We start from the raw sequence: 26604 nt of genomic DNA on the forward strand, positions 1-26604 counted from the left end.
TCGCCAATCGTTAACTTGCTGATTACCGATTCCTAGTTCGCTGATCGTAAGATCTGCGATCACCAGCTTGCCAATCTCTGATCGCCCTTTCTCCGGTCACAGATCTTCATCTCTCCATTACCGATTGTCGGCTCTCTGATTACCGATTGTCAAGGCTCACTCCCAGCAATCACCGATCGCCCATCGTCAACTCATTGATCACCGATCTTCACCATGACGATTGCCAGATCACTAATCAAAATATCGCCAATCTTTCAACACCTGATGCCGATCGCTATTTGTCAATTGCTGATTGTCAACGCTGATGGCCGATCGCCAATTCTAGTTCAGCAGTCACCAGATCACTGATCACAATATTGTCGATCGTTTAACACCCGATCGCCGATCACTAGCTTGCAGTTGCCGATTGTCATCGCCAATCGTCAACCACTTATCACCAATCCTAGATTTCCGATCATCGATCACTGATCGCCAATCCCCGATCATTGGTCTCCGAGCACCTACCTACAGCTCCGATCGCCAACTTGCTTAGCGTTAGCTCTAAGCTAGCTGATTGCTGATCCCCTGCTCGCGGGTCACCAGTACTCCGATTCAGCAGATCTCAGATTTACCAGATCTCCGATTCGTCGGCTGCCAATCACTGTTTTTAACGGCTAGACTATCTCCAACTTCTTATCAATAGCGCTGTTCACTGTTTAACATTCAACAGCTAGTCGTACGTTGTCTCCCACAATAGTAGCTTGCCGTTCGTTTGCTTGACGTTTGCAGGTCGGAGGCTCGTGATCACCACTAAGCCTGCTTTCCTCCAGGCTGCTAAAATCAGCAACCACTTCCACCATCTATGGTTTAGCCCTGAATACTTGGCTTTCCTAAGTAAAGCTCTAGAACTATCCGTTCTGTGAAAGAACCTTCTTTGGATCATTGGCTTGCTGAGAGGGAGCTGCTCCCGAGAGCCTCTCTTCAGAGAGTACTCTCATTTAGATGACATAGATCATCTCCTCTCCTTGCTCTTGGGCTTACACTACTTAGTTAAACCATGTAGAGTTGAAGGAGTTTAACACAGTTTTTCCTCTTGGTAACCGAAACCTGTACCCTTCATCGACGACTAGGATAATACACGAGTCCAAAGCTCAATGCCCCTTTCCCTTAGGGTTCTTGTTTGTTTCTCATAAACAGGGCTTCTTGGGTTCCCAAAAATTTTCGTCTTTTGCGAGATCTGAAAAACCGCATTACGGTGGCCAGGTTTCTGCTTCAATCTGGCTCATTCACGGGTATTCATCCCTCATGAACGGACGTGCTTCACTTACACTTCGTTCCTACTACAGAAGGGCTTACGGGCCAGCTGCCTCAAGAACCAGTTTACTGCTTCGGCTGCTACCTCCTTCCTTGTTGTCCCATATAGTATAGGACTGCCCACAAGCTGACTTTACTTTGATAGGAACTGTACTAGTTAGACAGTCTCATGCAGCAAATTGGATGTTGGACATGGGGGGGAGGCAAAGCCCTTGAATTTGTTCCTCCTCCTCCATAGGGTGACCCAACCCCTTGGGATTTCTGCCCCACCCCCATTCTCTCCCTCTTAGAGAATTGAATTCAGTGGCTTAACACGACAGCCATAGCAACTTAATTGTTACAATCCAGGTCGGCCTTAGATAGGGTAACGACGAGAGCAACAAAGGTTGTCGGCTTTATGTGTACTCTCAGGCTCCGTCATCCTTTCCACCCTCCGACCTTCGTTTGAATACATTCACCCTCCAACCGCAAAATCTTTTTCTGGGGAAACATTTTTGCCTAACACTTCATGAAACTCAGTCTTGTTCATGAAGATGGCCGATGACTTTTTTCCATAACCGGAGCTCTCCCTTCAGCCAGAGTTGTTGGAAAGGAATATCTTACTTCCTCATCCTAGAATGAGGTTTTCCAGTACTGCGAAAACCCCTCCCACGAGCTCGAAATACTCAGCTCGTGTTTTGTTGCCAAGGACATAGAGTCCACATTTAAGCAACAAGAGATACTCTTTTGTATCTCCCATCTTCTTTTCGGAAATGGGAAGCGGTCTCTCTTTTTCCTTGTGATTGGAACATTCGGTCTCATGGGAAGACTTGTTTTGCTAAGATACCGCCGAGCTTTGTCGGTCAGAAGTCTCGTTTTAATCTCTCCTCGTGAATTGAGTCTAACCTTCAAACCCTATCATTTGAAGGAAAGGTTTTGCGATCAAACAGTTAGCCCATGGCTTCATGCACAGGATCGGCTCCATCTCCAAGGCTTCGTACTACTGATTGATCCTAAAAGTCTCAAGTTCCTGTGAGACATCTCCTTCAGTTTACCATGATCTGAGAATTGGAGTAATCGAAGGCAAGACCTGACTGTCATATTCAATACGGGTATCTATAGACTCGGTCATCAGCTTGTAGAAACTTCCGTAGGTTCGAAAAGATCGCATCGGTTCCCGTCGAATGGGACTTCTTCAGGTCTAGCCATGCCCCAGGTCCTTCGGTACTAGGAATCGTCCTTCCCTCAGGTTCTCTACAAGATCCAACCAAGAGACTGCCAGACGAGAATCTCTGCCAGGGAGGCTATCTCCTCAATTTTCCTGGATTTGACATTTCCTATGGAGGTGTCAAAGAAAATGGGGAGGGAGGCCACATACAGTACCACACAACCACATGTAGGTTGGCCAGGGCCCCAGCCAACCCACCCATTGAGATACTACTGCTAGAGAGATATGGGGTCCTTTTACTAAGCAGACAGTACTACATTTGATCCTTCTCTCTGGTTATATTTCACTTTCCCTTTGCCTACACATACACTGAATAGTCTGGCCTATTCTTTACAGATTCTCCTGTCCTCATACACTAAACAATTAGATTAATAAACAATTCTTCTTCACCCAAGTGGTTAACTACTGCACTGTAATTGTTCAGTGACTACTTTCCTCTTGGTAAGGGTAGAAGTGACTCTAGCTATGGTAAGCAACTCTTCTAGAAGGACACTCCAAAATCAAACCATTGTTCTCTAGTCTTGGGTAGTGCCATAGCCTCTGTACCATGGTAACTTAATTTTACAGTGTGCTAATGAAAGAGAACTTTGAGAAGTTTTCAATAAACCTCCATTGTATTACATATACTGTAGTTGTAGTAGCCAAGTAAGACTTTTGATTTTTTTCCTCTGGTCAATAATTTGAGCCTCTCCCACAGGTCAATAGTTTTTGAGCCTAGTGTAGACATTTAATTCATTTTTCGCTGGTTGGGAGATGAAGCCCATCTCACAGGCTCAGTAATTTTAGTAGCTGGAACTTTTTAAATGACTTTCCCCTCACCTGTGTGATACTAACACACTCCACTGTATTGGCCTTCCTTCATCCTTTGTTCTTCTTCTAATTCAGTACTCTGGCCGAGTTTCGGACAGCCTTTTGTGCTTCCAAGCATTGCCTCCCATATTTCTGCATGACGTTTTCTTGCAATCTCTTGACTTCTGTTACACCTGGGTTAGAGGCAACAACTCCTTGTGCCCCTATTGATGTATGTATATCATTGAGTTATCAAATAACTGCCTCTTACTCTCCTTGACTTGAACTGCCTATTACCAGTACAATTGTTCTTGTGCAAGCTCTCGTTAGAATGTGCTACTGCTTTTGAGGTACCAGCTGCTCAAGCTCCGTTTTTTTACACCTACTGAGTGTACTATAGTGTACCACTATATAAGGGTAAGGGAGATGTGCATGATTGTTGTCGGACAGGAACTTACAGGTCTATTATATTTCGTATTCCTGATGTAGATATTAATCTCTGGCACTGTCATTCAATTAGTTTGTTATGCATATTGAATAAAATCTTTCATAATTCTAATCATCCTTTACATTTAGATCTTCTTGGACAGTTCCATCCTAATCGTAATACTAGGCGTGCAGTTCATTCAGATAGGCTGGCCTTATCCACCATGAGGCTCAATACTACACTGTATTCTTGAAGGTTTAATCCAGCTGTATCTGAGTTGTGGAATGATCTTCCTAATCGGGTAGTTGAATTGGTAGAACTTCAAAAGTTCAAAGTTGCAGAAAATTTTTTTATGTTGAACAGGCTGACCTAAGTCTTTTTATAGTTTATATATGAAATATCTGTTTTGATGTTACTGTTTTAAAATATTTCGTTTTAATTGTTCATTATTTCTCATATCGTTAATTTATTTCCTAATTTCCTTTCCTCCTTGGGCTACTTTTCCCTGTTGGAGTCCTTGGGCTTATAGTATCTTGCTTTTCCAAGTAGGGTTGTAGCTTTGCTAGCAATAATGATAATAATAATGGAAATATGAACAATGAATGCTTGTACTTTCACAGTACTAAGATTTGGTGACATGAGGTGTCAACACTTGGGCGGACTATTCAAATCCAGGTAGAACTCATTTTCACTCTTTCTTACCACAAGCAATACAGTGTAAATATGTAAAAGTATACTGAATTAGACAAAATATTCAGAATGTTTAAAAGATTAACTATAAAAACAAGTGATATGATGGTAGGGTAATTGCATGCACTCATTGCCCATGACATTCTGTCAGTCCTTTTTATTGCCCAAATTCTACTCTTTCTGCATGAAAGGGCTGAAAGATTGATATTATTACATGTAAAAGCATATGTTTAATTTCAAATCCATATCTATTCATAGATTAATTAACTTCATCCCTTTCCACTTGATATTGTATTAGCGTCGTTTTCATTTTATCTTTTTATTATATAATTTTCATTCATAATAATGTTGCTCCCTATCCTAGTTTTGTAAATCCTGTTATAATTTCCTTTCCCTTCCTTTGTCTTTGCAATCTTCATTGTCAAGATTGTTATGAATTTTCCATAAAATTTCATGTGGGTATGAAAATGGTTTGATTGAATGCTGTATATGTTACCTAAATATAGTACTGTACATTGCTTAATGCAGCAAGTAAAATGTTTTAGAGAAAATACTGTAAAAGAGAATGCTTTCTTTATTGTTATTGATTAGAAATTGTTTTTAAAGAAAATTAGTGAGAATTGTATAGGAAGTTCTCTAGTTTTTCTGGTTCCCTATATTTCAGTACTAGTCCTGTACAGTATTCTACTTGATACCTGGTACAGTATAGACTCATTTGTGAACTTTGGCATGGTTCTAGGAAGTAAATATTCTCAACATGTTTCAGAATGTAGTACTGCCCGAAGTAAAAACAAGAAATCTATTAAGAAATGATATAAAAGGTAATGGATAAGTTGTTTACAACATTTGCAAGGTCAACTTAGTTCTTTGCATCACAGTTGATCTCTGTTATTAATTTCCAGCTAGGGTTGGTGCTGGTGATTGTCAGTTGAAAGGAGTTTCTACATTTATGGCAGAGATGCTAGAAACAGCTACCATCCTCCGGGTAAGATTGTTTTTTACTATATTTCACACTTTTAAAGATTACAATATTAGGCCTCTTAGACTAAATTTACCTTTATCTTGCACTGAGAAGACAAGAGTTGATGCATTGTTTACTTGTAGCATAGATTTTACATATACATAACCCCATTGGGGTATCACTTACAAGTGTGCTTTTTACAACATACCTTTAGTCCCAATTGTATTAAAGCATCTTATTTCTTTAAATTTTTATCCTTGAAATCTTCCTACTTAGAGAACTATAGTCCATTTCTTTTAGCTATGCATATTTGCACCGACTTGCAGCGGTGCCCTTTTAGCTCGGAAAAGTTTCCGGATCGCTGATTGGTTGGACAAGATAATTTTAACCAATCAGCGATCAGGAAACTTTTCCGAGCTAAAAGGGCACCGCCGCGAGTCGGTGAAAATATTCTTCGCGAAAAGAAATGGACTATAACTACTGTGAGTTTACCTTGTTACAAATTTTAACTCGTAAAACAAATCATCTGAGCAAGTCCTGTGAAAATCTTTATGTCTTGTGGTCTAATTCCCAATAATATATGTATATTACATGTACATACTAACTCTCAGAGGGAAATCTTGCTTTCATGTGTCCTCTAATTTTTTAATATTTTCTGAACATAAAAAGGGATATATTTTATTTTTAACATATTTAAAAATAAATATTTTATAATATTCATGCTTGGCGTTTTTATACTTATATACTGTATATTGATAATAGAAGGTTATGTATCAGAAATAGTATATTTACTTATCTTTGATAATTTATCTTTTTAGTTTGGATTTTTATTTGTCCAGAATTAATGGGCCCTAAAGTAGATTGTGAGTATAATGTGTTACCAGACTGTCAAGGTTATATTAATATTTTCCAAGGTGTTCTCTTTATCAGACATTTGTATCTCTCTCTCTCTCTCTCTCTCTCTCTCTCTCTCTCTCTCTCTCTCTCTCTCTCTCTCTCTCTCTCTCTCTCTCATATTTCAAGAATTTTTCTTTATAGCATAGGGAGTGAATGATAATTATTTATAGATTTGTAGTTTAGATTATATTATTCTTTATTTCAAGTCCGCTACTAAAGATTCCCTGATCATCATTGATGAGTTAGGCCGAGGAACGTCAACATATGATGGCTTTGGTTTAGCGTGGGCAATATCCGAGTGAGTACCATTTTGAAAATCTGTTATAGCATGTACCCTAAACATTTTATTGGTAATGAAGCCAAAGCATAATGAAGTGATCCGAGTATGTATACTTAGATTGGCAATCATGATTTATTTTGATGAATCTCACCTATACAATACTTCATTTTGCTAATGTCTATAAAGCTTAAGCTTCTCGACTAGAAAGAAATATAAGATACAATCTCAATCCCCTATACTCTTTAATCTGGGTACCAATTAGCGCAGAAACGTTGACTTTTATCATATGATTGAACTTGGGCTCTTTGGCCCAGAACACAACCTTACCTGGGGATCACATACTGTTTACATCATCATTTTGCTTTGGCTGATTTCATGAATTGTGCTGCTTTTATTTTTGGGCGTATGGTGGAATATATGGGTTTGTATTTGATAATCATTTTGGTTCAGGGGTTTTCATGCATGGTTTATGTGTTCTCGGACGTGTTTTGTATTTAGCAAAATAACTTTTTCCTTACATTCATCTCTCTATGCACATTGCGTGGAGGAAGCAGTCTCTCAGAGGATTAGTATTTAGAGTTTTTATTTCCTTTCTTGTTCTTATAAGTTTGTCGATTATTTGTTAAAGGATTCATTTGCATTCAAAAGAAAAAGACCACCTTCCTCAGCAGTGTCGGGCTCTGTAATTCCTCCAACCTGCATGGAAAACTGGGGTTTTGTTTCCATGTCAGGAGGCAGTGTATTTTGTTTTAATGTGACTGACCCAGTTTGGTCTTAAGTAAAAATTAGATATCCTAGTTTTGTTCAACTTGTAAAGGTAATAATCATGAAATTACAATTTCTCTTAACCAGGAAAGTAAGGTTAAGAAAAGTCTTTTTGGCATCACTTTCTTTCTTACGAATACAGTTATCTGCTACCCAACTTCCCACCTCATGTATTGCTTTCGAGGATACATATTGTGATGTATTAGAGAAGAGACTCTTCCTCTCATTTGGATGCTAAGATGGAATATTTTGTGAGGTCAACACTGTATCATGTTTTTTTTCAGGTTTAACCAAAGATGATATCCAACATTTTGTTTTACGAGGCATACATAATTTGTAACGTTGTGTTTCTGCATATGTTTTTATTGCCTTGAACATCAATACAATATTGAACAGCATTTTCTATCAACTTGTACCTGTCTATTACTTTGTCTTTCCTCCCCATATAACTTAACTAACTCAAAATCTAATACATATAGTTAGATTGAATATTAAGTAACTTCATAATGATCACTGTAGAACCGTGCATTAATGAACACAGTTGTTACAATCTTACCTCAGATAACCAAACTAGTTTGGTTGGCAAAGGTCACCATAAAGAGAATTATATATTTCTGGGATATTTATATGTGTTATTATAAATTATATAAAACATTTTTACCCTATTTGTTATTGTCATATCTTTCTAATAGCAGATTCAAGGAATAATTCCTTATCAATGAAATTTACTTTTTTCTATGTTAGCCTTCAGAGGAAAATGTAAACACTTTGCTGATTTCAAGCTTCCTCTCACCAGGACATATATAAACCACAAATAGTATTATCAGTATTGAACATGGGTTACAAAAATTAGAGGTAGACAATTGATGGAGATGTTGCAATTTTTTTTGTTTGGTTTCTGCTTTAGCAAGATAAAAAGTTGCTGGCATCGTGTTATTCCTAGAGGCATGGGAGAGAAATCTGTCTGTATTTTATTATCCTTTCCTTTTTAGAATTGATAATATAGTGCTTCAGTAACTAGCATCATAAGTATGCATCATCTTTCGTGTTGGAGGAGAGAGTTTTCTCTGAGCCTGACCTGTATCATATCTTATTATTAATGAGGTTCAGGTTTAGTGCATTGATAGTCTAGCCCTATACAGTGGATTTGGTATTTTGTTACTCAAGCCTGTATGCACACCGTCTTCCTTGCTGTTGGCTATGATTGTCATATAGCTCTTTCTCCGTGTGGTTAGTGCCGTCAGTACACCTTAATAAGTGCACTGTTGGTATTGCTTAATGGTCATTCCAACATTATTTCCACCTCTAACTGCACTCTCCTTTTAGCTTCTTACACTTTCATTGCCATTTCCCTTCCCTCTTGCTATGTACAGTAACCTTATAGCTTTTACTTCATATTGTAACAGCAAAAATTCCTCCTACATGCACATGGGCACTGAATGAACTCCCAAGCCCCGGTCATAGGCCTTATAAATTTTATCCTTTCCCATCGTAATGTTTTGACGAAACTAACTTATTTTGATGATGTGATTTAAGGCAACCAATTTGAAGCTTTAGACTTTGCTGATCCTATTGCTATTCAGGTTGAGCAAAAGACTGTACGTCATATTTAAAGTGTAGGTAGGTTGAGCACAAACATCTGGAAGATTTTGGTTTTTTGTTAGGGATATTTTTTCTAGATCTTTTAGAGATGTAAATAGAATGTTGACTCGAGTTGAAATTATTTATCTTCACAGAGCTTTCTTGAAGAAACAGTGCAAATTTTCTCATTGAGAAGTAAGGAAGTTGTATAAATTCAAAATTCCATTATTTTTTCACAAGAGGTAAGGCACTTTATCTAATCGAAAACTATTGAAGCATATGATCAGATAAGAAAAATTAACTGAACAACTTTGATCTTTACCGCATTTCATAGAGAGAGATAAAGATAATCAAAATATTTTGTCACAAAATGCAGGTTACTGTACAATATTTTTCTTTGGGCATTTTATATTATCAAGTACATACTGTATTAAGTGAATCTATACTGTATGTATTTGGAACCTCTTAATAATTTTCATTGGTAATATTGTTGGAATGTATGGGTGTGACATGACAAACTTGGTGACGAATGGTTTACTGGTTAGCAATAAAGTTATTGTGTATTTGTTTGTTTTTCAATGATGTTTTACTTCTCTTATTATTAATATGATGCTGGACAGTGTCATGCTATTACAACAGCAGTACAGTATGTAGTATACTGTATAGTACATGTATTCTTTATACTGAAAAGTTAGGGGCTGTAAAGCGCATGAAGAGGCATACAATTTGCATATATAAGAGAGGGAGTTTGGGTCTAATATTCATAGCATAAGACTATGTTATTTTAACAAAACAGTAACATTCCTTGCTGCACTTTATTATGCATTTAAAGTACGATTACTGTACTTGGGGTATATTTACAAGTAGTGTAAGCAAAGAAAAAATTCACAGTTTAGGGTCACCTCTAATCCATGGAACTCCTTGATGATGGGAGGGGCTCAAATGCAGTATATCCCAGTAGGGAGGTCCAACTTTATTTAATAAACCCTAGATGTTTAGCTTCAAAGTGACTCCATAATCAACACTGAGTTTTTTTTTTTTTTTTTTTAGATAACAAAAGCAGTAAAGTCTAGATGAAAAGTAATAGTAATAAAGATTCTTATGGATTTTTTTGGTAGTTTTACACTACATACATGGCAGCCATTTTACTTATGCTCTGAGTTAGGATTTTCAAGTCAGTGGTCAGAATAAACGCTGGAGTATGTAATAATATTTTGTACATTTTACCTCATTCATTAGTAAGAGAATATTTTTATTGCAATTTTAATGATTGATGACATGCAGTGAAATTAGATTTTGTCTCCTTGATTTTGCAGATATATAGCTAAAGAAATAGGAGCCTTTTGCCTATTTGCTACTCATTTTCATGAACTTACCAGTTTAGAAGATGAAGTTGATACTGTGAAGAATTTCCATGTTTCAGCATCTACATCACATGGTGCCCTTACTTTACTTTATCAGGTAATGTTAACTAGCTTTGTTTTCATTTGTATATCAGAAGATGGTTTGATTTGTATGTGTGCACTGTAGTGTAACTTAGTATTTTCTGCTTTTTAGTTGCTTGTTCTGTGGTATCTTTAACATACATAGAATACAGTACAGATTATTATGTATTTTTTCAAGTACTGTACTCATAAAAGTCATCTTTATAGATTATCTTAAACTGGCACATTACAGTAATTGCAATTAATGTTATCCAGAACAACTCAGACAATTCAATACAGTTGCTTATATTTACAATACAGGTTAGATATTTTCCATTAAAATAAACTCAAGATTTGATATATATTTGAAACCAACGTAAAAGAAAACTTATCATCACTCTGACCCAATATAAATCACTCACAAATAGATTTATCATTGTAGATTTGAATGCTAACAAGCAAATATTTCCATATTCTATAGACCTTCAAAAGGCTTGTATTGCTTCTTTGAGACATAGTATTTATGAGTACTGCATAACAGTGGTGTTCTAAACCATTCACATTTGTTCTTAAAATGCTTCCTCATAGTACAGTATATCGTTCCAGGGAAGAATAGACAACTTATGTTCCGATACTTATTCTCATTAGTTAATTTTAAGATGAATATTTTTCCCCAATAATCAACGACATGAATCAATTTCCAAAAGGTATTGACAACAGTATGCAGGATGTTGGTTGAAAGAAGAATAGACAAAAAGGATAATTCTGTCTTAACATCACTTAGTTAAAAAATAAAGTAGGGTTAGGACAAAGGAAACTGGAAACAAAAGTCTTGAATGGTTATTTTTATTTTTTGAAATAATAAAAGGGTACAAAGTATAAAACTAGGTTTAAAAGAGTTAAGAGTGTTTTATTCCGTTATGGTGTATATAAAGATCAAAGTGTAACTAGCACTACAAGTTATTTGTAGCCGCTCTTCGAAAATTTAATCTGTGCTCTTGATTTTAATTAAACAAGAGCGGTTTCAAGGATCATATGTTCTAACATAGTAATTGTTTTACTTATGAATGTTCATATCCTTAATTACGTGTTCAAGACAAGGTGTATTATTCAGTTGTTTTTCTTGAAATTTTTTTGATAATTTGGGGACTTTGGATGTTACTAATCTTTGCATAGAAGTTTTTTTGCATCTTTTTCAGTGTTAAATAACTTCATTTTACTATTCAGATGGTGGTTGATAGGTTTAAAGCAAATATTTTAAAGATTAACACTAAAGTATTGTGAACTACCAAACTGATTATTGCCAAATCACAGTGATAAACAGTCATAATTTAAAGTAACAGTGAGTATGGGGAAGGTTATTTTGACAAAATGTCCTGTCGATCACTTATTTTGTTCCTACGTGTATACAAAACTTTCTTCCTTTGAAACACTGAAATATCTTCTGAGGAGCCAGAATGGCTATTGAATTCCTTAACAAGGTAGTTAACAATAGGTGGTGAGCACAAGCAAGGAATCTTGCCTATTCTCTAGTCAAGTATTCTTCACTTTTGTTTTCTGGGGGAAGTGGACGGAAGCCCCTTGATACTCAACCATGTGCCGTGACCCAGGTAGCCAGGCCAGGTAGAGATGCATGGAGCCATGCACTCTTTCCATCAATCAGGTGTTTTAGGAGCTTAATCACTCCCTCAATTTTCCTACCTGAAGTCTGGAGAATCATTGTGATCTCGCCTCTCCTAGGAGAGGTAGACAGCCTCCAGTACCTGGCCCGCGGCATGTGTAAACAATATGGGTAACCTGATATACAGGCCAATCAAAGGCACACGGTCCCATGGTGGGGCGTACTTTCGTTAGCCAGTTGTTGGTGCTGGATCACTCTCCCTCACCCTTCCTGCCTGGACGGAGAAGTGGTGCTCCCTCCTCTTCTTTGCCCCAGATAGAGAAGTTGACATCTTTAGAGGAATTTGGGTTGGCATGTTTCAGGGCCACAGCAGTTCCCCAACCAGGATCAACAGAGGGAAGGGTACGAACTACTGCTTTTGCCTCTGCCTGCGTTAGTTAATATCAGAGCTCACAGTCTCTTATGTTGAATGTAGCTGGTCTCAGCCTGGTCTGCCATCAGCCCCTGATTACTTTGCCGATTTTGTCCTTGGGCATGTATGCTCATATTCATGGGAGAGGAATAGATCTCTGTAGTAGCCTGCTGAGCTGATAGATATCTGGAGCAAACTGCTGAGCTCTGTCCTTGCGAAGGAGGAGAGTGCTCAAAATTTGTTGATCTGGCCTAAAGTATTAATCTGTAAACAGTAATGCCTCACAGTACAAATTACTTGCTTCCTTAGTGGCCTTCGTACCGTGATTTTTTGCGTTTTAAGTCGCCATTTACACGTAAATAGCCTAGTTAGTTCCAAGCCCTACAAAAACACATTAGATTTTTATAATAAGGCTAAACTCCACTAATCACAATGAAATACGATTGGGATCATTCAGCAATAACCTAACCATTAATAACCTGTAAATTAAATGTATAATAAGAACAGTCAGTACAACAAGGGAATATTTAATGGAAAATACGGGAACAAAAATGTGGAACCTTACCTTTGGAGTGAGGCGATGTTCAAGAGCGAAGTGGCGGGGCGGCAGAGGAGGATGACAAACGTCGGAAAAGATTACCAAGTGGCGGAAAACACTCAACTTTACAAAACACATTAATGAATGACAGAACATATTAACACTTTACTTTACGAAACATTAACAAATAGAAGAAAATATTGACACAACTTTACAATAAATGTTTTTTTATATATGTATAATTTTGTAATTTTTTCCCTTTTTGCACTTTCTAAATTTAATGATTTTCTTCACTTTTTTTTTTTTTCCCTGTTGGCTTAGTAGTATAGAAGTCCTCTTTAATAAATAACTAACCAAGGAAGCTTGCTTTTTAAAACGTTTCAGAAATGACTCATGCAAACATCATTAACCTGCTCAAGAAGACAACCTGTGTATACCTTTTCTGAGTGTCTCTTCTAGAAGAGCCACCATTTTATAGTAGGCAGCTAGACCCTCCTTAATTTCTGCCGTTGTGAATGGGTCATCCTCCTCCTCCTCGCCGCTAGAAAACTGTTCCTGAACAATGTTCAATTGTATGGCGTCCAGCTCCATAAGGTCGTCCGCCGTAAGTTCCTCTTGGTGCTCCTCGAGAAGCTCATTAATGTCGTCCTCATCGACTTCGTGAGTTTAACAATCTCGGCAACCTCAGATTGAGCAACAGGTTCAGGATCATCAACTTTTTCGGCATCGACTTCAGCTTGGCCTACGTGGAAGCCTTCGAAATCTTGTGCTGAGACAACATTAGGCCACAGCTTCTTCCACGAAGAGTTGAAGATGCGCCTCGAAACTTACTGCCAAGTTTTATCGATGCGTCTGTGGTATATCACATCATTGAAATGCTCCTTCCAAAATTCACGCAGGGTAAGGTTTGTGCTATCACTGATTTCGAAACATCTCTTGAAGAGCTATTTCATATAGAAATTCTTAAAGTTTGAAATCACATGCTGGTCCATGGGCTGGAGGAGAGGGGTAATGTTAGGCGAAAGTTAAAGAACCTTGATGAATGAAAAATCCTCTTTGTTATATTCTTTGAGGCCAGGAGGGTGAGCAGGGGCATTGTCTAGCACCAGCAGGCATTTCAGAGGGAGGCACTTCTCTTCCAAATATTTTTTCACTGTCTGGCCGAAACAAAGGTTTACCCACTCGGTGAACAAAGTTCTTGTTAGCCAGGCTTTTGCATTAGTCCTCCACAACACCGGAAACTTCTCCTTAATCACCTTGTTGGCCTTGAAGGCTTTAGGAGTCTCGAAGTGATACACCAGGAGGAGTTTCACCTTACAATTCTCACAGGCGTTTGCACAGAATGCAAGGGTTAGCTTGTCCTTCATAGGCTTATGCCCGGTTAGCTTCTTTTCTTACGCCATGATGTACGTCCGAAGAGGCGTTTTCTTTCAAAAAAAGCCCAGTTTCGTCACAGTTGAAGACTTGCTGGGAACTGTAGCCTTCCTGGAGAGCCAACTCGTTGAAGGTCTTAACAAGGATTGGGCCGCTTTTGTGTCCGAGCTGGCAGCTTCCCTATGCCGCACCACTGAATAGATGCCAGACCGTCTCTTAAATTTTTCAAATTACCCCTGAGAAGCCTTAAACTCGGGGGTGCTTGCTTCGATGTCCCTTCTCCTGCGTCGTCTTCAGCCTGAGGAAGTACGTGATCAGTGAAATTGGCGCTGGCCTTCTGGCAGATTATCGTCTTGGTGATCGTGGCTCATGCTATTTCAATCCAGAAAGCAGCAGTCTCTCCATCTCATCATGGACATGGTTCCTCTTGCTGAAGAAAACAGTCACGCCGCCCTTAGAAGATGTTGCTGCTTTAATGGCTTCCTTCTGTTTAAGGATGGTTTCTATCATAGACGGATTTTGACCATATTCCTTAGTGATCATACTTAACTGCATGCCAGCCTCGTACTTCTTGATTATCTCAAGCTTCGTCTCCATAGAAAGCATCCTCTTCTTCTTCCTTGCACTTCAGCACGTTTCTTGTGACCCATGGTGGATAACGTACGAGTTGAATAACGTAACACGATATACTGTAGTTCAAAACTAAAAGCACGATAGCAAAATGACAAACACGAATTGAATGTCAACAATAGCCGAAACAAAATGAGCGAGGGACGCCTATACGTAAATGGATGATGGGATGGATGCCGACCAATAGGAGAGCAGGATCGTATAGTGGTTACTAGCATCAGAGTAGAGAAATAACCAATGGGCGCGAGGGAGGGTCGTGGCAAATTTACGGCTGGCAGTGCACAAATTTTAAAATTAATCTCAGTGGTCGGGCAAATCTCGCACTGTACCTCGTTTCGTAGCATGAAACATTTTTCGCAGTATTAATCGGAAAAATCTTCTCATCTCGTTTCACAGCATGAAAATTTTGTATGCAGAAGCTTTCATATATTTGTACTATGCATCCAAATATATGTGTATAATACTCATATGATGTCAAATAATAAACAATTGAATAATAAGACCTAAATTTTCATACTTCCCAAGAACTGTAGACAGTATACAATTTTCTGCAGAATCATATAATGAAGCAAGTTCGTTTACTCTACCTAATAATGTTTTACAGGAGAACTGTTTACAGTTTGGTCAACCGTAGGATATGAAATACATGCCCCCCTAAAAAAAAAAAAAAAAAAGATGCAATAGTTCATTGAACCCTTCAAAATTATTTACCTAAATATACTTATAACCAATAGATAAAATTTTCACACCACGAATAATATGAAGCCATAGTGTAGATACGTGTTCCCTGCTCCTGTAGGCTTTAAGGGAAATTAAGTTGCAACTGCTATATCAGAACTTTTCTTGTCAGTAAGTTTACTTGATGTACTGAGCTACCAAGTTTTAGGTAACAAATCCCATGAAGATATTTAATTTTATTGCCTGAAAACTTTAAAGATCATATTCAGATTTTGATGTTTATAATGAAGTAGCCTGACCTGTGTAACAATATGTTATAGGTAAAGGACATCCTGTAAAGAGTAAAAAAAAAAATTAGAAGGGTTATGATGGAGACCAAAGACTTGTGAATGGTACTCAATGCCTTTACTATGTATTCAGCTGAAACTTATCCACCGACAATGAGAGTATAAATTGTGTTAAAAAGCTCTGAATGTAGAATGGTCAGAGTACAGTTTTATGAATGAGGAAATTACAGAGTGATGTGTCTAGTGGCTTAAAAAATAAATTTGAATCTGAAACATTTAGGCTTTTTACAATGTGATGTGTAGGGATGAGGAGCTGTTGATTGAAAAATGATTTTGTGTAACAATTGTAGGATGGTTACCTGTAGGAACACCCGAGAAGTTATAAATAGAAGGGATAAATTTATACCCGAACCTGATGAGAATACAGGCAGGAGCATAGGACAGAGAAGAAAACTAATTTCTAAGCAATTGTAAAATAAAAAATGATGGTGTAAAAGAGTGTGGTATCTGAAACGAGTAGTTGGGTAGTATTTTATTTTCTTGGATTGAGACTTTTTCCATTTGTGTTTCTGTTTATACTGTATAAACTCAAGAAATTTTGTGATTTAATTATGTCTATTTCCAGGTTCGTCCAGGCCCCTGTGATCGAAGCTTTGGTATACATGTAGCAAAGTTAGCCAACTTTCCTGATAGTGTAATTGAGGTATGGCAAACTTTTTAGAATTGATATTGCATGGTTACAGTGTTGTTGAATCATTTGATTTATTAAGCAGTTGGTAAGGTAACATTGAGTAAATTTAGATATTTTTACAGTAATTTCTTGCAATCCTTTCCACATATTTCATGAGGTATTTAAAGTGTACAATTATTACCAGCTTGAATCTGTTTGTATTTAATCATTAGGGATTGCAAAAGAACACAGAAATATCTTTTAATAAACATTAGGCTACAAGAGTATATTAATTCACTGTAAATTTTGAACTCCTTGATTTAAATCGCTAAATAAAATCATTTTTACAAGAATTTTGCATAGTTCAGTGATAGGACTACTTAATATTAAAAGTCTCTCAATAGCCTTTTAGCAGTATTTGTGTTTATAGTATATTTTTTTTAATCATTAATGAAATCTGAAATTAGAATTCTACAAATTGTTGAGTTGAATTTTTCTTTTACTTGTATTTTTCTTATTAATTTTACAGTATGCTAAAAGAAAAGCAGGTGAGCTTGAAGATGAATTCTGTGGTGATGATGATGATGAATCAGAGGAAGCTGTGAAAAGAAGAAAGCTTGAGAAACATGTAAGTATAGGGACATTTTTCAAAATTGCTTGATGTCTTTCAAGATTTTTCAATTTATAACAGGATTAGACAAGGAAATCAAAATTAGAATTGATTATATTTTGATAAATCTTACCTTTGAATCATAATCGTAGCTATTAACTCGGAAGTGACACCTTCACGACCTCATCAAAATAAAAAAAAAAAAATAGATATTAAATCTCTTCATCATCCTTCTTTATTTTCACACTGTGCCTAGTTCCTTGGCTAGTGGCTGGTAATCATAGACTTAAAAAAGAAGACTGCCATCAAACAGGAAATCAGTTTTTAACTTTGTTGTGACATCTATTTTTGTTTTTTCTTGCTCTTCCCATCATTACAAGTTTCAACACTTAGTAGTCATGTCATTCATTATTGCTTGTAGTCCTATAAGTTATCTAAAGTGCACTGGAGTTTCTGTATGTGTTGGAGAGTCACTGTCCCCAATTATCTAGTTTATCTAATACAAAGACATTTTGAGTACCCTAAATTAGGAGTTTTTCCTAGATATAGGAATGTTAACCCCTTTGGTATGATGAAGTTATTATGCATCAAAAACATGCCTGGTGATAGAGATGATGACGTCCGGATATATATCATTTTTAAATATAAACCATATGGAGGTTTAAATTACTCGTATATCCTACAAAACAGTATAGCACATGATTGTATATCACACAAACTTCATACTCAGGAAATTTCACCAAAAAAATCTTCTCCCTGATATTAGCCCCTCCTTTCTTTACCCAATAAACAAGTCTGGAATTCTAGCCTCTATTTCTGATTGTGTAAGAGCTTTTTTTCGTTTTTTTTACCATAATAGAATCACACTACTAGCCAATAGTGACATTCTCTACCTAAGGCGTTACTCAAACCTTCCCTGGAGACGTAGGGATCCTCACATCTCACCCTACCACCAATTAAAATGTTGTTTTACTGTAATCTGTATTCATGATCATGTAAGATCTATTTTAATGTATTTTTATGTTAGCATACCTGTTCAAATCACACAGAAATTACTACATAGCTCTTCAAACATCATTGGTACTCTGCCTCTGATTCCTACAACTCCCACCCACCATGTCACCAAAACATTTTATCAGTAATGCAAGTTGTTGTCACAGGACAAGATTTGTCTTTTTTCTTATTTTATTAATTTTTTCTTAATTATCATTTCTACGAAATATCATCATCTTCATGTCTTATATATTTCATATTAGTTTTGTTCATTGTTTTCTTGAGTAAAAGTTAGCGTACTGTCATTATTTCTATTTATTGACATTCTACAAAGTATGTCGTGTTCTTTCATGGCGCAAACAGAAGAACAAACAAACTTTATGTCTAATGAACTGAATTTATAATTCTCTCTCTCTCTCTCTCTCTCTCTCTCTCTCTCTCTCTCTCTCTCTCTCTCTCTCTCTTTCTCTTTTTTTTTGTCATCAGTTTTCACAAATTATACATAATAGAATACTTCTTGTATCAAAGGAAACCAATAGATATTTTCATTACATTTCTGTATAACAGGAAGTCCTTTAATACTGACGAGTAGTTTTATATCATTAGACGGCTATTTATCAGGGAATTATTGCAGAATAATGTAATCACTCCAATTAATATAGTTTTTATTTTTACATATAAAATCACAGTGCTTTACCATTACTGTTTTTAGTGAAAATTATATAAAAAATTCCAAAAAGATTATTTGTTCTGGTGCAAAATACAAACCTTCCGCTCTTTACTTAGGAGTATTATTTCGGTGAAAGCTGAAACCAGCCGATAAACGTTTCGTCAGGGTGTAACCACCCACCGCTAGTTAGTGGAGGGGGGTAGAGGGTAGGTTAACCCTCCTGCTCACACCAGCACTAGCGATAACCGTCACTTTTTATTTCGGCTTGGTAGAGTAAAGACGTAGTCTCTCTCTCCCGACAACACCCTTTTAACCGGTTACGGCTAAAACCAACTGGCCTAATGTTTATTAAATTTCCTTTTGAGCTGCCTTCCTTTCACGGGTTCCACAGGTAAGGGAGGTAGCAAGACGCCATGGCATCTACCTCTGCTGCTCACCCAGTGTTTGCTCTGCTTCGGCAGGTACTATAAGCAGTGGCTGACAGGAACTCCTCTTGACTGACTTGCCACGGGACCGCAGGTCTCGGGAACGAGTTTCGGCTTCGTTCCGGAGGTTGTGGGGGTTGCTGTTCCTTTAGCCAGGTTCGCCGGAAGGGAGGAGATGCAACCTGTATGACTGAAAGGTTCGCTTCAAGTGTTGCGCAGTTCGACCTTCGGAGGAAAGACGATGCAACACCCTTCCGAGCGGCACCTCCCTCGTCCGTGAGGTGATGTGCCATAGGAAGGAGTTGATCGATCATCTCTTTTGCGAGAGGAGAGATCTTCTCCAACGGGCTTCTGAACGGCAGCTCCCTCGTCTGCGAGGCAATACGCCATAGGAAGGAGGAGTTAATCATCCTCTTTTGCGAGAGGGGGGGATCTTCTCCAACACTCCCTTCTGAACTGCAGCTGCCTCGCTGCGAGGCGATGCACCATAGGAAGGAGGAGTTGATCAATCCTCTTGTGAGAGGAAAGATCTTCTCCAACACTCCCTTCTGTATGGCAGCTCCCTCTTACGCGAGGCGATGCGCCGTAGGAAGGAGGAGTTGATCAATCCTCTCTTGCAAGAGGAGAGATCTTCTCCAACACTCCCTTCTGAGTGGCAGCTCCCTCGTACGCGAGGCGATGCGCCGTAGGAAGGTGTTGATCAATCCTCTCTTGCGAGAGGAGAGATCTTCTCCAACACTCCCTTCTGAGCGGAGGCTCCCTCGTACGCGAGGTGATGCACCGTAGGAAGGAGGATGTGATCATTTCTCTCTTGCGAGAGGAGAGATCTTCTCCAACAGTCCCTTCTGAGTGGCAGCTCCCTCGTACGCGAGGCGATGCGCCATCGGAAGAGGCGTTGACCTCTCCTCTAGCTTGCGAGAAGAGAGATTTCTTCCTGAGTTGTACCCTCAGGGTACGAAACGAGTCATGGCGCATTTTCCCTCTGTGATATTTGCTGCAGATGGTGAAGACTGCCGGCCACCTCCTTCCCCATCGACGAGTCTTGTAGGTCTTAACTCTTTGGGGTTATTGCCATATCGTGCTTTTGGGCACAATGAAGTCGAGCTTTTTTGGACCTGCGCCTCATAATTTCTAACTCTAACGAGGAAGAAACAGCTGATCAAGTCCAGCACTGCCTTTTTTCGTTCCCTTCGAGGGAATGACATAAGGCTACTCAGCCTTGCGTGAGGCCCTCGCTTCGCGCGAGACGGTTTGCCTGAGGCGAGGTTTTGCGAAATCCGCGCCTTAGTACCCGTTGCGAGTTTGTGAACCCTCCTTGCCAAAGCTAGAGTAGCGTACGCTACTGATTCTAGCTGGAAAGGGGATTGCTGGTGCTTTCTATGTTCTCGTTCACGGACTCTCGCTGGCGTTTATGGGCTATTGCCAGCGTTTTGTGGCCGCTCGCCAGCATTTGCTAGTATTAGATGGCGTTCCCTGATTCCCGCAAGTATTCGCGAGCACTCACCAAAGTTTTCAAACGCTCGCCAGCATTCACTGGCAACCCTGTAGGAAAGCTTTCTGGGACAACACACCCTTCATGCAAGACTTCGTTTTTGCTTGGGTATCTGTCGGCCTTGAGAAGTTTTACATAACTACAGACGTTGGGTAAAATTCTATAAAAGGCTGAAACTAACTCCTTTGGCGCATGCGCTCTCACCAAGACAAAACCTCAGGGTTAATGCTGCAATACGGTTTACTGCCGATGGCTTGAGTCTGCCGCATGCGTCAGTGTGACCCTGAACACAATGAGTTCTCGTTAGACACCAAGTTTCATGAAATAATCCTTCTGGGTTATTTTCTTGGGCTTTGTTGCCCGACGAAATGGAGAGCTTACGATTATACCCTTGTATAAATGGTTATAATCTTAAGCCTGTAGTCCCAAGATTGTTAGTTTCTGCTCACGTTTACGAACTACAGCAAACTCCGTACACAGGGGGGCCAGACGAATGTTGTCGGCTTTTCATTACGTTTACGAACGTTAAGAAGCCGTGCCCACAAGGCAACTAGGCAATTTTGTCCGCGTCTCGTTACAAAGCAGCCAGGCAAACAACGGACTTATAATCGTTAAACTAGCTGTATGTTGTTTTACGCATATTAAGAATACTATAGCTAGTCGACGATCAAATTCCTTTGGCAATAATGTTGCGATTCCTTGCACATACTGTACATTATTCCCTCAAGTGGTCTCAAACTCTTCGTCAAACGTTTACCCGGAGGCAAAGAGGTTACACATGCTTGGCCGCAGATGGAAATGCGCATATGCGGGCAAGCCTTCTTGCTGCCGACGAGGACTATAGACCATCGTACAATTGGAACTCTGTTTTAATGAATCCTTAGTGTTGATGGCTGTATTCCTTACGGGGAACCAGGTTAAACCATAACCAAACATACTGGATATGCGGTCTCCCCTCATCCCAGGCAGTCCTTCCTAACTTCTGATCGGAGGTCTCAATTTACAAATAATAACACTGAAACCAGAAACTTCACATCAGTGAATCGGTTTCCTGAAAGGGGAAATTCAAAACATATTCCAGTTTTGCCGATCGGAGACGAAGAAACACAAACGTTTTCATCATTCATAAGTAGGAGGAGGTCTCAGTTGCGAACGTTTATCTACGTTCTCCAACTGAGTTCTGGACACTGCTAATAATTCGGGCTACGCCCATCAGTGTTGGTGGGGAAAGGCTTTTGTTCAGCCTTGTACATTGTGTTCGAACTGAATTGAGTTAGCATTTCCTCCTTGACGGAATTGTCACTCCTCATACGGAACTTCGAGTGTTCCTACCCTTAGTCAAAAGCGAGACCACCTCCTTGGAACGTTGTCAGAGTCTTACGTTCACAGAAAGGATCCCCTTATGAGCCTCTACGTTAAGCCTTGGATAAAGACTTAACCTTAAAGAGAGTTTTCTTTTGGCTCTGACATCTGCAGGAAGAGTCAGCGAGCTACAAGGTTTTCCATTTGACATCACCCATTCAGGGGGATGGGTGCCAAGTCACACTCAGTTTCACCCCCAAGTTAGTTGCAGACCTAAAATCCGTCCTTAGTGAATCTTAGATTCGTGGTTCTTCGGATTGGAAGTCTCCGTTCGGTAATAGACGATGCTGATCAACTGTTACTGTGCCCTTTAAGGACAATGAGGTTATATTTCATAAGGATGAGAGGAACAGAACCCCAGATCATCAAGTTGTTCGTCAGCATGGGGAAGACCAAGAGGAGAATCATGAAGAACTCGATCTCCTCCTGGATCAGACGAGTAATAGAAAGGGCACTGGCCTCAGACACCTCGACGACGGGTAAATGTCCCCGTGCCCATGATGTCAGGGGAGTAATACTTCCCTGGTATTCTAAAGAATTTTTCTGTTCAGCAGGTACTGCAAGCAGGCAGGTGGAAACATCAAGCAATGTTCACCTCCTGCTACCTGCAAGGCATAACCCACAGGAGCCTAGACACATTCTCAATAGGTCCTGTGGTGGTTGCTCATAACGTGATCTAAAGACCTCGGCTCCCTTGTGGGACAAGTATCAGAGGTTCGAGGGCAGAGGTTACCTGCGAAGTAAGTCTAGGATGAATGTGGCAGTGACTGGCCACTTCCTACTTCATCTTCTCTTGGGGTGCAGCATTCGGGGAGCCCTGCACAGCTAACCTCGTTCTTCTGTGGGTGAGTTTCACGCTCTTTGGACAACCTCATATAAATGTATATATGTGTTATGTCCACGTCCTCTTGTCAGGGGGAGGCAGAAAGGAATATACATTAGTAGAGGGCTCGGCCCGAATAGCTACGATGTATGCTCCAACAGATTAATTCCTTATTCTCCAGCAATGATTGTCCAGGCTGTTATCCTACGAGGATAACGTGGTGCAGGATCCCTCAAGGTATCACTATACAGAGGCCGTCCCGGGACAGTTGCCAGCCAGTTGGTTTGGACTTCCACCCACCTAATGGTGAGTCTCCTATGTAAAGAGTGGAAGTTTTGTATTTTGCACCGGAACAAATAACAAATTTGAAAGTAATTTGTATTTTTCCTAGCAATACAAACCTGGACCTCTTACGCATACTGACCCACCAGCACCAACCCCCTGAAAGTCCTGCCACAATTACAAAAGTGACGGTTAGTTGCTAGTGCTGGTGTGAGCGGGAGGGTTAACTTACCCCGCTTCCCCCTCTAACTAGCGGTGGGTAGTAACACCCTGACAAAAAGTTTATCGGCTGGTTTCAGCTTTCGCCGAAATAATACTCCTAAATAAAGAGCTCTAGGTTTGTATTGTTAGGAAAAATACAAATTACTTCCAAATTTTTTATTCTAACATCACTTCACAATGAATTGAATTTTTTTTTTTGGTTGTTTAGAGTGAAATACAACAGAAAATAAAGCAAACTTTTGTAAAAAATTATTCTGTAATCAGCAGTAAAACAAATAAACATGGAATTTTAGATTATTATAGAGTAAGTGAGCATGTGCAGTATATCCGATGGTGACAAATCTTGTATGTATATAGCTTGAGTAGCGGATTTGCTGCCCTGTAGTGAAGGGGTTAAGCCTAAATAGAGAAACTATTGGAAAGGTAAGGAAAACAAATAATGACAAAGTAACCAATGGGCTCGTGCTTATTAGCCTAGAAGTGAACAATATTATGTTAACATTCATAATGGCTTAACATATAGAAAAGTCTGTTTTGGTCTTGGCTCTTTGTTTTTAAATCTAATACCAGTTAGTCCTTGCTGGATCATTTTCAATTTCATTTGTCTTTCTTTTGAAAGAAAGAAGGTTCAATTCCAATGAAAGGTAGGAGTTTCATTACCACTTTTCAAGAAGAGGATAATTTCATAGGTAAGATGTAGAGGTATGAACTAGGAGGGAAAGAATGTTTTATAGAGATTTTAAACCTATTTCCTGTTTGTATGAGTTTAAAATGTCACTTGTGAGTCACTGCTTGTAATCATGATTCAACAGTAAGTATAAAAATGATAGATTTTATTATTAAAATCCTGTATTGTATTTTAGCAGCAGTTAGTTAATTTTCACACATACCTGACCATGGATAAGTCTATCCATGTACTGTATAATGGCATAACTATTTATAGTAAGTTTTACTAGGTTTAAATGGTGATAATTTTTTTCTTTTCTCTTTTTCTAGGAGGGAGAGAAATTGATTGAGACCTTCCTTTCAAAAGCAGCAGCCCTTCATAATGAAGAGATTGATGATGATAAATTGCAGAGTGAAATTGGAAAGTTGAAGCAAGAAGTGCTCTCCAAAAATAATGGATACATATCTCATTTATTGTCACGTGAAACTTGATTTTGGCATAATGATCTGACAACGTTGTTCATTTGCCATAATGGTGCAAGATAAGTATGTGAGGTAAGCAGCTCCTGGATCTGATGTTGATGTAACTTTATATAAAATATATTTTGAAGGTTTTGGTTCATTATCCTTTGAATTAGAGTTTCATAGAGACAAAAAAGTTTTGAGTTTCCAATGTCATCATTTTACATTAGAAAGTACTGCAATGCAGTCACATTTCTAGACTTGGGGTCACTCAAATAATTTCTTCTTAATTCAGAGGTGGAAATTACATTTAAAGGAAAATGGAAAAAGATCAACTTGATAGAAAACAAAATAAGGAAAAATTAGTACAACCAAAATCAACTTGATTGGGGCCTTGGGGACACTGCAAAGAACCTGCAATACGATATACAGTGTCATGTAGGTACTTGCAATAGTCTTCCCTACAGAGAAGTCTATCCAATAGGAGATAATGTCGTCAGTATTAGAACAGTCTTTAGAGCATCCCTTCAGTTCCTAACTCCTCCTGCTTTTTATTTGATGGGATGTTGGAATTTGGGCAATATAACCTGGCACTGGGACCTTTTAGGCCATTTAGCACCAAGTACATCTAGGGGTAAACCCTGCAGTAACATTGAAATGGAAATAGAAAAAGGTTGGAAATAATAAAAAAAATTTTGGAGGTTAAGTTGAGGGTATAAAGCAAGTGCAGTTAAGGCCCCAGGGAACCTGCATTTTAGCTTTCTATTTAACCTCCATTGTCAACTCTTCCATTTGGCTGTTCAACCTCAACTTTCAAGGTGCACCATCCCCCTCGACAAATAGATAAGAAGGCTGCTAAGAAAAACCTTGAACCCAGCTTAGAAAGACCTACTTTTTCAAAGAAAGTATCAGAGACTCCTATCAGTTAAAAAACTCTGATAGGAAGACCTTCAAGGACTCTTCTGAAGAGTAAACTTTATTTACTCTTCAATTTTACAGTGGAACTGTCAAGGTCTGAGGGCTAAAAATGAAGAATATGAGCTCCTCATTCATGAGCACTTCCAGATGATTATGTCTACAGGAGAGCAAACAATGATAATACTCCTTGTCTTCGCGAATATGTCAGCTACAGGACATCATATGATCAAGAGTAGGTAGCCATGGCGGAAGTCTTATATACGTTCATCAAGATGTTCTTCAAATATCTTTGTCAATTTGTACACCTCAGCAGGCAAAGGTACAGATTTATATAGGAAGAAATTACACCATTTGTTCTTTTTACTTTCCTCCAAATGACAACATTGTTTATGATGATTTAGAGGTGATTCAACAACTCTCTCAACCTTCTCTTCTACAGGGAGATTTGAATGGTAGATATCCTTAATGGGGCGATGTTTTGGCAAACATTACGGGCAATATTATTTCATCAATTGTGGAAAATGAAGATGTGGGACTCCTTAATAGAGGAGAGCCCACACACTCATTGACCTTTCAGTTGCAAGCTCCTAACTGCCTTTTCAAATTTGAATGGAGAAAATTAGATGATTGGCATAATTACGAACAATAATCCATCCTTTATGAGATTGCCACAATGGAATCTTGACAAGGCAGACTGGAATAAATTCCGGGAGCTAAGTGAAATTGAAGGGAAGGCAAAAAAATTTGAAAGTGTAGATGATGCCATAGACTTTCTAAATGGAACTCTACATACAGCAGGAGTCAATTCAATTCCAAAAACCACTTGAGTTATTCAAATGGCAACCAGTCCCCTGGTGGTCTTCAGAACTAACTGCCTGGCACAGAACCACAAGAAAATCTTTGACTCGATTGCGTAGGCACCGTACAGAGAACTTAATAGTATATAAGAAATTTAGAGGACAGTTTCATTGTGCAATGGAAGAAGCTTGGACATCATTTGTTTCCTCTGTTAATAGTAAAACAACACCATTTTATGCTTAGAGGAAAGTGAAAAAGATAGCTGGGCTGGCTAATTTACCCACAACCCACCACCTGTGTTGAGGGTAAATGGTCAGTATGTGACTGGAGCAACTGAGGTTAGCAATGCTTTGGCTG

The 26604-nt window shown here is 38.7% G+C and overlaps 1 protein-coding gene across 1 annotated transcript in view; it reads left to right on the forward strand.

Moving 5' to 3' along the window:
- Window positions 1-24679, forward strand: part of LOC137621508 (DNA mismatch repair protein Msh2-like) — a 139465-nt gene extending 114786 nt beyond the window's left edge. Inside the window, exons 16-21 of the mRNA XM_068351861.1 lie at window positions 5309-5391; window positions 6471-6562; window positions 10207-10351; window positions 16480-16557; window positions 17054-17152; window positions 24400-24679. Coding sequence (XP_068207962.1) covers window positions 5309-5391; window positions 6471-6562; window positions 10207-10351; window positions 16480-16557; window positions 17054-17152; window positions 24400-24561 — 659 coding nt within the window. The 3' untranslated portion in view covers window positions 24562-24679. The remainder of the gene's footprint in view (window positions 1-5308; window positions 5392-6470; window positions 6563-10206; window positions 10352-16479; window positions 16558-17053; window positions 17153-24399) is intronic.
- The last annotated feature ends 1925 nt before the right edge of the window (window positions 24680-26604 follow it).

Source organism: Palaemon carinicauda, chromosome 28, assembly GCF_036898095.1.
Source record: "Palaemon carinicauda isolate YSFRI2023 chromosome 28, ASM3689809v2, whole genome shotgun sequence".
NCBI lineage: Eukaryota > Metazoa > Arthropoda > Malacostraca > Decapoda > Palaemonidae > Palaemon > Palaemon carinicauda.